At 39.8% G+C, this 16,168-nt stretch overlaps 1 protein-coding gene across 5 annotated transcripts in view; it reads left to right on the top strand.

The window, feature by feature from the left end:
• EGFL6 (EGF like domain multiple 6) overlaps nt 1-12,427 on the top strand; it is a 48,342-nt gene extending 35,915 nt beyond the window's left edge. For 3 of the 5 annotated variants that reach the window (XM_065072906.1, XM_065072915.1, XM_065072893.1), the window contains 4 exons: nt 6,913-6,993; nt 8,868-8,969; nt 10,338-10,603; nt 11,763-12,427. In XM_065072906.1, the coding sequence (XP_064928978.1) occupies nt 6,913-6,993; nt 8,868-8,969; nt 10,338-10,603; nt 11,763-11,858 (545 nt within the window). In that variant the 3' untranslated portion in view covers nt 11,859-12,427. The remainder of the gene's footprint in view (nt 1-6,912; nt 6,994-8,867; nt 8,970-10,337; nt 10,604-11,762) is intronic. The other 2 variants (XM_065072922.1, XM_065072898.1) reach the window with 1 other exon arrangement.
• Nucleotides 12,428-16,168: the final 3,741 nt, after the last annotated feature.

Genomic DNA, 16,168 nt, shown 5'->3' with positions numbered 1-16,168 from the left:
CTCAACAGGTTTCTTCTGTAACCTGCTTGGACAGGTCAGGAAGAAATTACCAAAAATAGTGCCCCTAGGGTAGGGTCACCATCTTTTTGAGTTAAAAGGATACAGGGCTCTGATCTCTGTGCCTGGTGATACAAGAGGAACATGCTCTCCTATACTGGTCTACATAGCCTGATGGAACTGCAAAAGGTGGGTCATATCACATTCTTGTTAAGTACTCAGTGCTACACTATTTGGAATGGATTCCTTTCCAAGATTTCAGTTTGAGTGAGGACACAGAGGGAAAATCTCTTGTCCACAGGAAAAGCCAAGTCAAAATAATATACAAGATAAATTTATCATGATGTTTGACTAGCTTCTTTTTCAAGGAGTTTCTCAACCAAACCAGGACATTTGAACAGCACGTGGCTGGGCAACGCAGAGACTACTTGTCTCTACGATATTACCACTACAACTGACAGCAATGACAATTAATATTATTGCTTGAAAATATTAAATCACTGTGGTTTATCTGTATTTTTGCCTATACTGCCTTTGTTCCAGTCACATTTGGCTGGAATTTGACATTATTAATATAAGAGATTTATATACTGAACTGAAGAGAGTTTTTATTTTGCCAGGGAATGCTGGCAAAAAGTTGGTGTGCTTCTTTATGCAGGGAAACTGCAGGGTGTTTCAAAACATCAAGAATTTTTATTTCAATCTGGGTCCATCTTTTTGAAACACCCTGTAGTGTACCCAGGATGTAGATTCATTAAGTATGTGAACTCTGTATTATTTATGGCTTTCCTGTTTTATGCCAGCTATAAATAGGACTTAATACATTGTACCGTTTGCATTTTTCTCTCAGCATGGGTTGCATATGTTAACTGTGTTTCCTTTCCTTTTAAATTTCCACATGCTATACTTTATCCTTATTATTATAAAAATTCAGTCATGATTTAGGCACTTAATTGCTTGAACGTTCGGCTTTAAAAAACACTTTCAATTTTAATGATATTGAATGATCCTTTGGAGTACAAGATTAGCTCAAATTTACAGCTTCTAAACCTACACATAATTTTTTTTCCTTCTCTGCTGATGTCTATTCAGCAGTGATTCCTTTACTACAATAATAAGTTCTTCCATATAATCCCCTCAAGTATTTGTATTGCATCTGCCTTTTGTATTATTAATACTAATACTAGTACTAATGCGAATATTAATATTGGCATTGTTTGTCTTCCAGGAAGAGTAGTTAATTAGGAAAAATGGATAGGTCACACTTTTCAGAGATCCTAATCATTTTCTTCATTTCTGCATTCTTTTATCATGGTAGTTTTACCACAGAATAAATATATAGGGAGCTACAGAAATATACTGTAGAGAAAAAGGAATTATTATATGAAAATTGAAATAATTAAAATAGGCCAGTTATAGAAATACAGAACCGTCATGAAAACTTCTACTCGCAGGTTTTTATAAAAACACAATAGTTAAATCTAACAAAGTGAAGCTCCCAGCATTTAAGAAATGTCAAAATTAAGGTCATCTGTGTAAACATAAATTTTTCTTCTTATGTTTTTATACCTTGTGATATAGTTTGTAGTGACTTTAAGTGACTATTTTTCATGGGATCCTCGTCTTTTTCAGTGTAAAGGAAGGACCAGTCCGGTTTAGATGTTGCAGTATAGGAAATAGGACTCTGTGCTATTGATTGCCAAAATTGCAGATGTATAGAAAATGAGAGTAAAGCGAAGTATTGGAAAGCTCCTTACTGTGTGAAAAATGTCATTTCTGTACATAGAAGAAGATACAGAGAGGTGGACCAAAGTGTTTAGTTATATAAGCAATGACTGTACAGATCCCACACTGAAGCTGGAGGTGAACTTATAATGCACAACCTTAATTCTGTCATTTCAGTGCTTTTCTTGTACCATTTGCAATACAGAATGATATGGCCAATTGCAACTAAGTTCCATATTCTCTGTACTTTGAGTTCATGAAACTCATATTGTGCTTAAAACACTACTATAGTATCATGTAGTCAGCTAAACTGATTACACAGCCCCTTCCTTTGATAGCACCAAGAGTGATAAAGAGGTTTTGGTTTTTTGGTTTATTTGGCAATACTAAAAATGGAGTGTTTCCCTTATGGGTTCTAGGCTCTTAATTCTGAACAAGAGTACACTCAGTTAATCAGGACATTTGCTCTTAATCTTATTGTTTTCTGATAAATAGAGCACTGCGTGAGTGAATAATGCTCAGACCACAGCTATAGATGAAAGGCCCAAAGACATCAGGCATCTGGTGAATGTAATTCTTTCTGAAGAGGATGTGGTAGCAGAGATGCAGCAGATTCCTTTCAGTCCAGCATAACAACATGTTGGACTATGTATAAGAAGCTCATCCCCATTTTACTACCTCTTACATTCTGTTTGTTTTGGTTTTTTTACAGCGGCCACTCTAGTTTTCTGGTTAGTTTGTTGGGTTTTTTTTAATGGACTTTGAACATCAGAGAACGTGTTAGAAAGACAGCAAGTACCACTTTTGTGAGAGTTCCCACATGCTGCAGTTTCAGGCACTTCAGTATTCTACGTGTTAGGTTTACCAACAGTGAGTTACTTTTCCAAAATTTTGTGTTATTTTTACATTTAGACTAACTAGACTACCTAGGCAAAACCAGGCATAGGCATCTACCAGGGCACAGAAAAATCAAACAGCCATAACCAGAAATAAAAATATACCCCATTGCCCACAACTAGCACACTTAAATGCATGGGTGCTTCTATTCTGGTATATATTTCTTCTTCCAATATAGCTGCCTCAGCAAGAGCTCAGTGTGATAGTACAGATGATTTATAAGAAATACAGTCCCACTAACAGGGAAAAAAAAAAAAATAAGACTTTAAGGATAGCTTATGCATTACTGCAGACAAATAGAAAATTACTTCCAAGCTATAAACCAAGCCATATTTTTTTCAGAAAAAAAAAAAAAAATTCATTTCCAAATGCACTGTAAGGAATTTTATATACAGCAGTTGGCAAAGCAGAGAGGTAAAACCAAGTGCACATAAAGGAATATCTATCAGTGTTCAGTAAGCTCCTTTAGCACCAGATTCATTTACCAGTCGCTTACCAGTGCTTTTGTACTTTTTCTGAAGAGTGCCCATTAAACAGTGCTCCACAGACCTGTTCTACTGACCTTCTGCCTGTTGGGTTTGGGGTTTTGACTTCTGGGTTTGTTTGGCTGGTTGGTGGTTGTTATTGTTGGTTTTTGTGGGTTTATTATTTTTTATTTTGAACCCTTTCATATTGCAGCTTTGTCCAAGCAGTGCTTTTCCAGATGAGCTCCTGAAGCTTCCTATTGCTTTTGTGATCTCCTTGCCCCTTATTTGACTCACAGACTGACTTGAGGGTCTGTGTACAAGGTACTTTTCAGGCAGAGCTGATCTCACTGCAGTTGTGCTCCAAACAAGCTGGGTGCAAGCCAGCTCCAAACCAGAAGTCATGGAGTCAGGAGTTGGTGCTACTGGCAGACCAGAGCTGACAAACCTGTTTGACAGGCAGACAGAGCTGGTGTCTGCCTGTACTTCCAGGAGGATGCAACAGTGCACTGTACAAAAGGATATGCTTAAACCTAACCAACTCTTTTTCTGTATCTTGAAGTGGCAATCTTTTTCCTTTCTTTACTTGGTCGTCTAAAGGTCCCCTGAGAGAGGAGGTGGCTGGGAGGTGGCTCTCAGACCTTAGCTATTTCGTCATGTTTGGTGCACCCTGGAAGCCTAGAGTTTTTAAAGTGGAATTCTAGTTTCACGTATAAATTCCTTTCTAAATCCCCTCATGGCACTCTGTTTAGGCATGTTTATACTAGGACAATGTCTCAATTTTTCTCTTCAGCACTACTTTCTCATTTTCTGAAGTTATTGCTAAGAGGTGTTTCCACGATTGTAGTCATCTTCAGTAGTTTCAGAGTTGCTTTATGCGAGCCCTATTATTTTTTATAGAAGTACTTTCAGCCAGATAGAGCTGTCTGGGGCTGTTCTATTTTGCAGAAAGTCTCTTTCCTTGCTGCAGTTCTTCATATGTAGTACAACAGACAAACAATATCTAACATGACTCAGAAGGATTCCCTCTCCTCAGATCAGGGGCAATACTTGGATATACATCACAGGCAGCAACGCTGAATTTCTTCCAGAGGCAAGAACCCATGTCAGCAACGAGGTGGCTGTTCTCAGGACAAGAACATCAACAATTTACTTATGCTCAGCTCATCACAGACATTCACAAACATGATTCCTACAGACACTGGTGGTAGTTGGTTACATAGGTACCTCTGAAGACCTGGGAATTAGTTCTCTGCACCACTAATTCCCCCTCATAAGATCAACCTCATAAGAGTATCATGATGATATCAATAGTTAGGAACATGTGGCACCACGATACGAAGGGTTTTACATGTAGACATTATATAGTAGATAGTGCTGCAGTTAAGTAGTGGGTGGGTACCAGCAGTGGGTGGGTGGGTGGGTACCAGCAGTGCCGAAAGAAGGGGCAGATTAGGGAACATAAGATGAGGCCTGCCTTTCTGCAAGCACCACCTGACAGCAGAAGAGCTGAAAAGAGCAATCTTGACTCCTGTCTTGTACTTAGGAGGGGGATCCTGGCTATGTCCAGTGATGGTCTGATGCAAAATGTAGGCACATTCCAAGAAGTAAGGTTTTTTGGAAACCTTCTTCAAGCTGAAGCTTAGTCTCATAACACGCTGGTGATATCTTCCAGTGAGTCTAACGAAAACAAAAATAGATTTGGATACAAAATTTGGCTCTTTTTGTGCGTATGACAGTTCTTCACTTGAAGCATCTGCAGCACACAGGTACACCTGCATATATATCCCTCAAGTGAATTCAAGTGTAATTCAATAACTCAGTAAATAAATCATTCTGGCAGCTGTTGTCTTCTTTTAAATCACTCCACTCTTTCCAGAACTGAATGTATTTTAATAGCTCTCTTCATTTTGGCAAGGGTTTTCATAGCCTGAACCTCTTCCACTAAGTATGAGGCCAATTTTGTGGCATGACACTAAACCTAAACACCTAATCTCAATGTGCCTGTTTCTAAATGTGTAAATTTAGACATATATTAATTTTGAGAAAGACATATTAATCCTTGCCTTAAGTAAGAATATTTTCCAGGTGATTTAAGCAATGGCCTGAGTGAAGGGAAGGCTGTAAGGGCAACAAGAGAGGACACGCTCCTGGCAACTCATCAGAAAGCTCAGAAGATTGCCGCAATCTCCTTTCTCAGCACAATTCAGCACCTCTGGAAGTGCCTCCAGGGCCTCTTCGTTAGTGTGTGTTTTCTCTGGTGTACATACAGCGCAATTTTCGACAGATTTGAAGAAGAAAGGTTAAGGAGATGTCACGGTCTTTATAGTGCGAGGAGACTCGGGATTGCAGTGGGTTGTAAGCATGTTCTTAAAATGGAATATGTGCTTATGACTATGAATATGTTGGAGTATTTTGATGGAAAGTCCTAGCTCAGTGAACCCACTGGAACAAACTCCCCTCTGAACAAACGTGTGTGCATGTGGATGCCGAGTAGGGAAAAGTGATTTCCATTTCCACAGCTTCTGTCATCTGACAGTTGAGAAAGCCTGAGCCCTTCCTAGTGCTGCTGCCCATGTGGTGTGGCTGAAAAGTGAACTTCAGTCTGTCAGGCCTTCCACTAACACCTTCCGTAAGCAGTAATCCAAAGGATGCTCCCTCATTCCTCCTCTAAAATGGCACATTTCAGCTCCTCCTGTTTTCATAGATGTGTACTTATATATCATAGGTAACACCTGCATATGTCTTTGCAAAGGATAGAATCCTCTGCCAGTGAAAGCAGGTTTTGCCCTTATATCATCTGTGATTAGTGACTTACACAGGCTCTGCACAAAGAAGTAGAGACTGTGACTTTTTTTAGTGAGGGCACTTCTCTATTAACCCCTTAAAATACTACAAAAGAAGGTTGATCACAGAACTTTAAAAATACTTAGAGTATTTCAGAGTATTACTGAGAGTAAATAAGAGTTTGCAAGCTTCTATACCTTTGTAGGTCATCAGACAGGAGAGGTTTTGCATTGGTCTCTGAGGCTGCTGCTGAAAAAACAGTGTTTCTGAGTAACCTCCTTTAGGCCAGTATCATAGCTAACGCACCTAACATTCATTGGCTGTCCTGCTCTACTGACTCTTCTAGTTTGGCACAAAACGCATCAACCAACTTTTACAAAAGGAACTTGTTATCAGGACCGGTTATCAAAATATCAGGCTGTGCTTGCCAGCTGTTGCAGGGAGAGTGAGGAAGAGGTAGGGCAGTCACAGAGCAGATCAGGTTTGCAGGAGAACATGTACCCTAGCAGAAAATACGGCTTCAGAGAAATAATTTCCTGGGGCCTCTGTTACAGCAACACCAGTTATCACTTGCCTGAATACAGAGCTGTTGGCCTGTCATCCCCTAACCCTTATGGCTTTTACAAAGTCTCTAACATTACCCGTTTTTCGTGGCTGCTGTTGGCAAAGTGCTGCCTAGGCATTGAGTCGTCTTTGCTGTCTGGTAGAGTTCAGGTACTTTGATTATTAGTTGAAGTTTTGTAGCAAGAAAGCAGATCACCACGTCAAAGAAAGATCGTGTTCAACATTTTATGACCTTGTGAATATTGTATCTCCATTGCCCACAGCTTAGAAGGCACGGTGCTGTGGAAAACAGCAATTTAAACAAAGTCTCAAAATCCAGAGTTAGTATTTAACTGGGGTTATAAATGTGAGTTTGGTCATGGAGTGAAAAACACACATATTGAGTTATTTCAATAAATGATGCCAATTGATATAAAGGAATAAAGTTTTATTTTCTGTTCCCATCCTGACTCAGCACTTGACAAGTTGTTTTCCCTAGTTCCCAAGGTGAAAGAAGCAGCTGCCTTTGTCCCTCTCCTGGCACAAAGGGAAATTCCGGTGTCAAGACCAGAGCAAGAAGGTAGATTATTTTTATTCTACAGTATTCATTTTCCTGTGTATTGTGTGTTTTCATGGCAACCTATATGAGCCAAGCCAGAACCAGTTTAGAATCCTTTAACATAAAACAAAGGGCATTGAAGGTCAAACCATTCTGCCAGCTCCAATGTGAGAAGCTGGTTTTGTGTCCTTTTCAAAACATACTTTAACTGTTTATAAGCCATGTATAGAAAGTTCTGCCACATTGAAACTTGACTTGCAATTGAATTTCACTTGATTTATTTCATTGTCATGAAAAGATGGAGTCTTTTCTAGTCTGTAAAATTAAATCATGTTAGAAGAGTGTTGCATAGTACACAACAATATGCCCATGTCCTTCAGCCATATTCTCTTGTTTTTTCTCCTGGGCCTCTGTCAGAAGTCAGCAGGAGTTTCCCTTGAATAAGACAGAATAAATATTTACCCTGAATCTTGAATAGCTTGGCTATGAATTTATGTTAGCTCCCAATTCATCAGTAAGTCCTGTGGGTATCAGAGCAAAATGATACTACCTGTTCTTTCTCATATTAATAAAATATTGTCAAATCAGTCAGGGGAGCATACAAGGTCCAAGACTTGTCAATTTATGTACACAACTTAAGCTTCTGCCTTGTGTTAGGAAACTGCTTCACCCACTTTTAAATGGAAAACTCCACTGCCTGTTGGGAACTCTAACATTGCAGTGTAGCTCTGGTTAAAAGCAGATCAATGGTCACTATCCCTCTCTTTTCTGGTGGAAAACAGTTTCTCTGTGGTGGACAGAATAATGAAGCTGACTATAAGGAACTGCTTATGGGCATCACAGAAAAAAGGAGAACCCAAAAGGGGGGACTGAAAGATTGTATTGAGCTGATACATTTAGTGGCAGCAGCATCTTCCTGGGGAGTTAGCAGCCAAATGGGAAGGGGCTGAAATGCTGGGACTGGCTGTAGCTGAGATTACTTTCAGGACAAGGTGGGTTTCACCCAAAAAAATCCACAAATGCTTACAAATCTTAAAGAAAACTAAACATAACAAAATGGTCAGATGTTCTGGCTGACATTAAGGATAACACACTGAGGGTTTTCCAATTCAGAAAGTATTGATCTCAGAAACAATAGATTTATACAGTAAAGCTCTCTAGATGCCATGTACTGCACTTGCCTGTCTCATGATAAAATACATTAAAAGAACTGGAAGAATGCTTCTTTCTGAGGAAATTCAGATGACTGACACATTACTCTTAATCTGAGCTGTCATGCTTTGCATTGCACAGTGTTTCTTTCTTCGTGCGTGTAATGCTTTTTCACCTGTGTAGTCACGAAGGCTGTGGTGTGCTCTGGGTGTGCCCTTTTTCAGTGTCCTCTAAAGGTCAACTAATTTGGGCTATCCCCGGCTCCATGTAGTGTGAGTACCAAGTGCTGATGTAAAGGATTCCTCTCATGGGAAGCCAGCTTCTTTCCTTCAATGGATAGAACTGGAGCTTGAGCATCTCAGCTGATTACAATGACAGCAGCATAATAAACGGAAAGAGGAAAGCTCTAAAGTTGGCAGATCCCAAACCTGTTCAAAACTAACTGCTCCAACTATACCTGGCAATCAGGAGGTGCTCAGTATACAGAAGTCACAGCATATAAACTCCTGCAGATGGGAGATTGGCAGTAAAGACACAACAGACTGTACTGTGAGTTAAAGAAAGAATTACTACAGAAATGCTAATGGTTTGCTTTTTCAAAATTTAATCTAGGTCAACACTGTCTGATCTCAGATTGTAGATAATTTTAGAATGACCTATACCTTAATAACTGGGTGAATAAAGAGCAAATTATTTTTATCAGCATTTATGATACAGTGCTTCTCTTATCTCTGAGTCTCCAGTGCCATTTTTTTCAGTTGATTGCAGCTTCAGTCGAGGGGTCTGTGACTGGAAACAAGACGCTGATGATGACTTTGATTGGAATCCTGCTGATCGAGACAGAGGTATTTAAGTATCTGTCCTCTAGCTATGCTTTGATTTGATGGCTCATGCCCTTGAAAAAAAGGGGGATGGAGGGGAAACCAGAATCAAGAATTAGCTTCCCCATCAGTGGGTTATCTGTATAAAAGAAACAAGGAGGCAGAGAATACTGGGACTGGAAATTGTTTATTTGAAATATCCAGTACCAACTGGTAATCAGCAACATATTTCAACACAAATGAATCAAAAGATTATGAGAACATAACTGTTCAGTATGGCAAGGTACAAGGCAATGGGAACCTTATTAGTTACGTGTTTTGCCTCTCCAAGACTGGTAGGGCATTTAATGACACGGTTGTCATTTAGATGGATGTAGCAATGTAGTCACTCACGCCGCTTAAACAGCACCGCGATAGCTGCTAAGAAATCTCAAACTCTATAAGACAAACTAGTGACAGCATTCCTCAGAAGGAGCCAAGGGCAGGGGGCTATTCAAGGACAACCAATAGCTGACCTGGTGCCATCAGCAGGCCTGCTAAAACCTGAGAAAGAGCTCCACAAGTGCCATGTGTAACCGCTGTGCAGGTGTATATAAAAAGGTGTGGCTGAAGGAACTTGTTTGAAAAGATGCCTCTTCCCCTGTTGACACAGGAAACATTGCAGAAGTTGCTGCAGCAGGGATTGGTGGATCCTGCAGATCCCGCAGGACACTTTCTCCAGTTCCTGCACACACATTCCCTCCCTCTTCCCTCACAGTCTTTCCATCCCAGTCTTTCTTCACTAATCCTTTCTCTCCTGCTCCATACATTTCCTTTTTCCCAAGTCCCTTCTTTGTGCTGTCACTTCCAGGAAGACCTTAGCCTGACCTTACCTCATTTCCCCAAACTTACATCTGTGGATTATGACTTTATTTACAGAGCCAGATGTTTAATCCGTTTATCACTTTGTGTGTTTCTGTCATTTCATGAGTCCTCCAGTATCTGGGAAATAAGATATCAGTTCCTTCACAAGTTTGTCATGACTGCAGAGAACAGTGGAGAGAGCATTGAGCTAGTTCAGCCACTGGAAATGGTCTGACCACAGAGGCACAGCAGCACGTTTCAGGCTGTTGCATTTGAAAAACAGAGATGGTTTTGCCTTTGAAAGTTAGTGCAAGGAAAAGTGACTGTAACTGCCAGTGAAATATGAACTCATCTCTTCTGTAAACTGATCTGTCTTCCAACAGTGCAAGTTTATTCCTTGCAAAGTTCACTCCCTGCTGCTTTTCTCCAGCCTGATTTTAAATTATTCGAGTAACACAGCTTCCACATATTCTTAGTAAATATGTATTCAATTTGCTAATAAATAACATAAGTCCACTAAAGATGTCTTTTCCTTTTTTATGTTACAAGGCGATGGGTACTACATGGCAGTTCCAGGTTTTGTGGGACACAAGAATGATATGGGGCGTCTTAAACTTCTCCTCAGCGACCTCAAACCAAAGAGCAGCTACTGCTTGATTTTCAGTTATCGGCTGGCTGGTGAGAGAGTGGGAAAACTTCGAGTGTTCCTGGCAGACAAAAAACCTGCTCCTGTCTGGGAGCAGAACAAAGGAAAAGATGAAAGGTGGAGAACGGGGAAAATAGAGATATTTCAGGGGACTGAAACAACCAACAGTGTAAGTATAACACAATTCATGAGTCAACTACCATAACCAACACAACAGCTTAATTTCCTAATCCTCAAGTGTTCCACCAGCTGTTTTATAGGCATCGCTTACTGGCCGTTGAAAGGCTTATCTGAAATAGAAAACAGGAGCACACATTTCAGCAGGCAGAAAAGTTATTATCTGGTTGTAATTTCAGAAGTGAATTACCCAAATTGGTTAGGACACTGATGTCAGTAATCATGTCATTTTTACAAAACCTGCATCAGATCATAAATTAACACAAGCAATCAAAACCTCTCCTTTATATCTCATGCAACAGAAGCATACCTCCGTGCGTGAAAAAATGAAAATTTTCCATTTCATAGGAGCAGATGCTCTCAAACCACACTAAACCAGACCATTAGAGCAAAAGGAAACATAATGTATAATCAAATTTGGGCAATCACCTTAGAAGCAGGACATACTAGCCAACGGAGAACACTGTGCACTGATGTGTGCCAGAAAACTGCCTCAATCAGGACTTCAGCAAGTTTATCCTTGAAATTCTAGGGCCTGGTTTTCATTTATGTGACTGAATGTTTTCAGTGCTCTGTAAAGGCTTCTACTGTATAATTGAATCCTGTGAGTATAAATGAAATGCAAACCCTTTTTAAGGTTCCTTGTACTGCTGGAATGATGTAGAAAATCCCTTACATAAATGAGAATCAGACTAAAATAAAAACCCAGGAATTCTATTCATAAAAATGAACCTACTCTTTACATATAGTATACATACTATACTATAGAGAGAAAAAATATACAGTATATTCACCCAAAACCTAAGGATCCAAACAGATTGAAAATGAACAGTTGTAACATCTTCAAGAAATTAACTGCACTAACATCACATATTATGATAAAACTACATTATTCTAATAGGATTTCACTCAGTTTGCGTTTTCTTTCTAAAAAGTAATAAGTATAAGTAATCTTATTAAAGGAATCGATTTGATTTTGAGTTCAAATAGCACATGGAAAACAGAAAAACTGTGAGGATTTAAGTCATTAAGTCCTGTATTGTGATAAAATGTTCCTCAGAGATAGCATTATAACTAATTAGTGTTAAGAGTTGCTAAATGGTTAGATAAACTACATTTTCATTGTTAATACATCTCTTTTCTTATGACAGGTCACCTTTGAATCAGAACGTGGAAAGGGCAAAACTGGAGAAATTGGAGTGGACAATGTGATACTAATTTCTGGTCTATGCCCAGAAGATACCTGATAATGGATATTTGAGTATATTGGATTTAATCCTATTTTTAACATTTGCCTTACTGGTACTGTATTTTTGTATCATTTTCTTTATTAAAAAACAAAACCAAACCAAACAAACAAATAAAACATAAAAACTATGCCTTGAACTTCATGCAGCAATGCAAACAGAAAAACTGACATGTGCAAGATGCAGACTACACTTTTTAAATTACTTATTCTAATATATTCCTTGATTATATCACTACTCTATTTTATAATTCAAAGTCAGGTTTCTAAAGCATTATTTGTCTAGCTTTTTTACAAATTCTACACGCTTTTATTCCTTAAAGTTCTTTTCAAGGCTATTCTTAAGTCTTCTAGTTCATTTCTTTTACTGCACAAGAACATAAAAACAGTATTTAAGAGGATGTTACTACTTCTGGTGATGTAATCTTAACTTCTGACTAAGTGTGTAGATATTCAATCAATTCAGCAAGTAAGAAGAAAGGAGCTTTATTTCTTTCTTGATGGAGCTAAGCAAGTCGTGAGTTATGTCTTTGAGGAATATTTTCATTTGTAATAAAGTATGTAAAATACCTTGTTTGTCATCAGTGTCTTTGAGTCACACAAATCGCTGTTTAGAAATGATCCCTTCATAATTTTATAAGCATTTCATGTTTATCATTAACAGATGAAGTTACCAACTGGCACTGAATAAAAAGAACAAAAATAATGACCCGTTATTAGCACCTCAGAAACTTCACATTATGTAGTGACCTTCAGGAACAAGTTGTTTCCTGCTGGATTGCAGGCCTGCTTTACCCCACAGAAGTGTGAATGAACAGTTTTCATTTTCCAGTAGATAATATAGCCTAGCGGCCACAAAAAAAGGCTCCTTCTTCCAGAAATGAGGAAAAAAAAAAGAAAAAGAAAAAAGAAAACAATCAAACAAAACAAAGCAAAAAAACCCCAAACAAACAAAACCAATAACTTTGTTGTTCTTTCATGTCCCTTCAAACTTCAGCCAAAGGGATGGAGACTATCTGCCATCCCCAGGAGCAGGAAGGTGAGCAGAACCTTCTCCCACAAACTAGGAGCTGCCACCCACCACCACACTTACCCGCGCACACATACACATACACATGCACATGCACATACACATACACATACACACACATACACATACACAAATGAGGAGGGTCTACAATCCAGGTTCCATCTTTTCTGAAAAGAAGTCAAATGACAAAGCTGTGGAGGACAAGACCAGGCAGCGCTACAGGCTCGGGGAAGAATGGCTGGAAAGCTGCCTGGCAGAAAGGGATCTCAGGGTGTTGACTGACAGCCAGCTGAACATGAGCCAGCAGTGTGCCCAGGTGGCCAAAAAGGCCAAGAGCATCCTGGCTTGTATCAGGAATAGTGTGGCCAGCAGGACTAGGGAACTGATCGTCCACCTGTACTCAGTCCTGGTGAGGCTGCACCTCAAATCCTGTGTTCAGTTTTGGGCCCCTCACTACAGGAAAGACACTGAGGTGCTGGAAAGAGTTCAGAGAAGGGCAACAAAGCTGTTGAGGGGCCTGGAGCACAAGTCTGATGAGGAGCAGCTGGGGGAACTGGGGCTGTTCAGCCTGGAGAAAAGGAGGCTGAGGGGAGACCTGATCACTCCCTGCAACTACCTGACAGAAGGTTGTAGCATGGAGGGTGTTGGTCTTTTCTCCCAAGTAACGAGTGATAGGATGAGAGGAAATGGCCTCAAGTTGTGCCAGGGGAGGATCGGATCTGACATTAGGAAAAAAATTCTTCATGTAAAGGGCTGTCAGGCATTGGAACAGGGTGCCCAGGGAAATGGTTGAAATACCATCCCTGGAGGCGTTTAAGAGACACGTAGGTGAGGTTCTTAGGGACTCGGTTTAATGCTAGAGCTAAGTTTTGGTTGACTCGATGATCCTGAGGGTTTCTTCCAACCGAAATGATTCTATGATTCTATGATCTTCTTCTGTCTTTGTGTGGCAGCTGCACACCCCTCTTCTCTCCCTCCCCCCTCTCCTTCGGTGTGGAAGGTGCGTGCACACACCCAGACCAGCTTCCCCAACACCTCCTCCCTCTCCTGCAATGGGGCAGTTAATAGCTCCTATTGTTTAACCTTCTGTGGGTTAGCTAGGAGAGGGGAAGAGGCGCCAGAGGGTTGGGAAGTTTCTAGGCGCCCACAGCCAGAGTGGGGGAGCAGAGAAGCTCCTGGAATGCCACAGCCAGATGTGACAAGACTATAAAAACGGGGATCCTGCTGAGGCTGCCCTTTGTGTGTGTTCTCTCGGTGCAGTGGGCCAAAATGCATCCAAGAGCGACCCTCCCCTTAGACTGGCATGCTGTCTAAGGTAGCCTCCTGAATAAGAGGACTGCCTCATCGCCGTGTATGGGTGAGTGATAACTTAATAATTCCTCACCGGTTGGGTGGGTGTTTTCCTCACTAGACAAGTGAGTGTATTTTCCTGGGGTCAGGGATGGCTCTGGCATTGTTTCTGGTGAGCCACGTGTATGCACACTGTTGATCTCCATTTTTCTTATTTGCTGTACCCCAATAATTTCCTCAACTGATATCTGAACCTGTATTTTATGTTACCGGAGTGCTAACTGATTGTATAAACACCGTTTCTAATTGGTTGTTTTCCTGGACTTTCCCAGACAGAATAAAAGCCTGTTTTGGACCTGTTTGTCTGTCTAAAACTAATTTCAGGGTCCCTCCATGACAGTCTTGTAATCCGTTCTGAAGGTACCTAACTGTCTGAACCCCAAGAGAGAAGCCCTGGTTCAGGAAACATTCAGTTAAACATGTGTGCACGTATTTTCCTCTTGGTTAGCTCTGTGTATCACCTTCTAAACTGACAGCTCATTGTTTATTGTTAGTGACATTCTTTATTTTATTTAGTGTATGAAGAAGGAGACATCCAAAATAGTTTAATTTTATGGAGCAACACTAGAGAGCCTTGAAAAATTCAGCCTGTACAAACCTAAGCTTTTTAACAAAATATAACTACAAAAGCTCAAACACCTTGAATTGCACCTATGAAGCAAATCAGGGCTGTTTGATACTTTTCTTGTTGAAACACAATATTTTTGCACTTTGCACACAGTTGAGAAAAGGGTAAGCAAGACTAAAAATGTATGGAAAGTTTACAATAGCTATGTAATCAGAAAATGTTTGTTCCTTTTTATAACCAGTTTGTGTTATGAACAGGTACTCTGAGAACTCCACATGGACTTCAGCTTTGACAGATGAATTTCTTTCCTGATGTCTTTGGAGGTGCTGAGGAAATTGCAGAATAAGGACTGGAGAAAACCAAACTCTCTTTAATCTCAGAGAAAAGACTCTGGGAGTTTCAAAGTGAAGAGAAAGTTACCCCAGTAGTGGATGGGATGCTGAGCGTGATCTCAGGATGACTGAAGAACATGGTCACAATGAAGCAGAAAACTGAAAGAAGTGCTTTTCTGGACTTACTCCTCCTCATCTGACTCTCTGAACTACCCTTATTGAAGGCTGAGAAAATAAAAGATTAATTTGCTTGAAATCAAATTCTGTGTCTAGCTTCAAACAGCAATAACTTACATGTACACAGTGTCCCTAAAGCCTAAGAAGCCAAAGAATTGTCAGTCTCGAAAAATACAGTGCAAATAACATGTTTGAACTATGCATGTAGAGCAAACTGACTCTACCTAAAAAAGTGCAGCTAGGAATTCATTGCATGTACAGTTATTTGGCATGAACAGATAAATGCTGCCTGTGGAAGGCATAGTATAATATCTGAAGACTATTTGCTCACTTCACAAACTCGAGACAGCAAATACAAGGAACATGGTCTGATACAGAGCCTGATGTGCTGATTTTATTCATTGTTGGTTGAACTTCATCCCACCATGAATCATGACTTTGACAAATACTTTATTAGTAGCATTCCACCCAAAAGACAAGACAAAAATAAAAAATTCTGTATTTCATGGAATGAATGAGAAATTTATCTGCACAGATCAATACAGACTGCAGTAATTGCCATAAGGCTTCCTGTAGTGATGAAGTTGCTTCTCATTTGTTTGCAATGGATTGTCAAATATAAGACAGCTTGCATCATGGCAGACCATAAAAATAAATCAAATATAATGAGATCTGGAGAATAAAAGTGAAACCTTTTTTGTTGTGAATAAATTCAAAGATAGGTTCTGCAGAAGCAACAAAATAAATCCATTATGTATAGACATTCTTATAAATCACATCAGTGCATCAGCATGTCAACTGGTACTGTTTGCAACATTCATTCACAGAAGCAACTGCTCAAGGCAAAAGCTACT

Source organism: Columba livia, chromosome 1, assembly GCF_036013475.1.
Source record: "Columba livia isolate bColLiv1 breed racing homer chromosome 1, bColLiv1.pat.W.v2, whole genome shotgun sequence".
NCBI classification, from domain to species: Eukaryota; Metazoa; Chordata; class Aves; order Columbiformes; family Columbidae; genus Columba; species Columba livia.
Note: the sequence above shows the minus strand (reverse complement) of the source record. Positions and strands in the feature narration are given on the sequence as shown.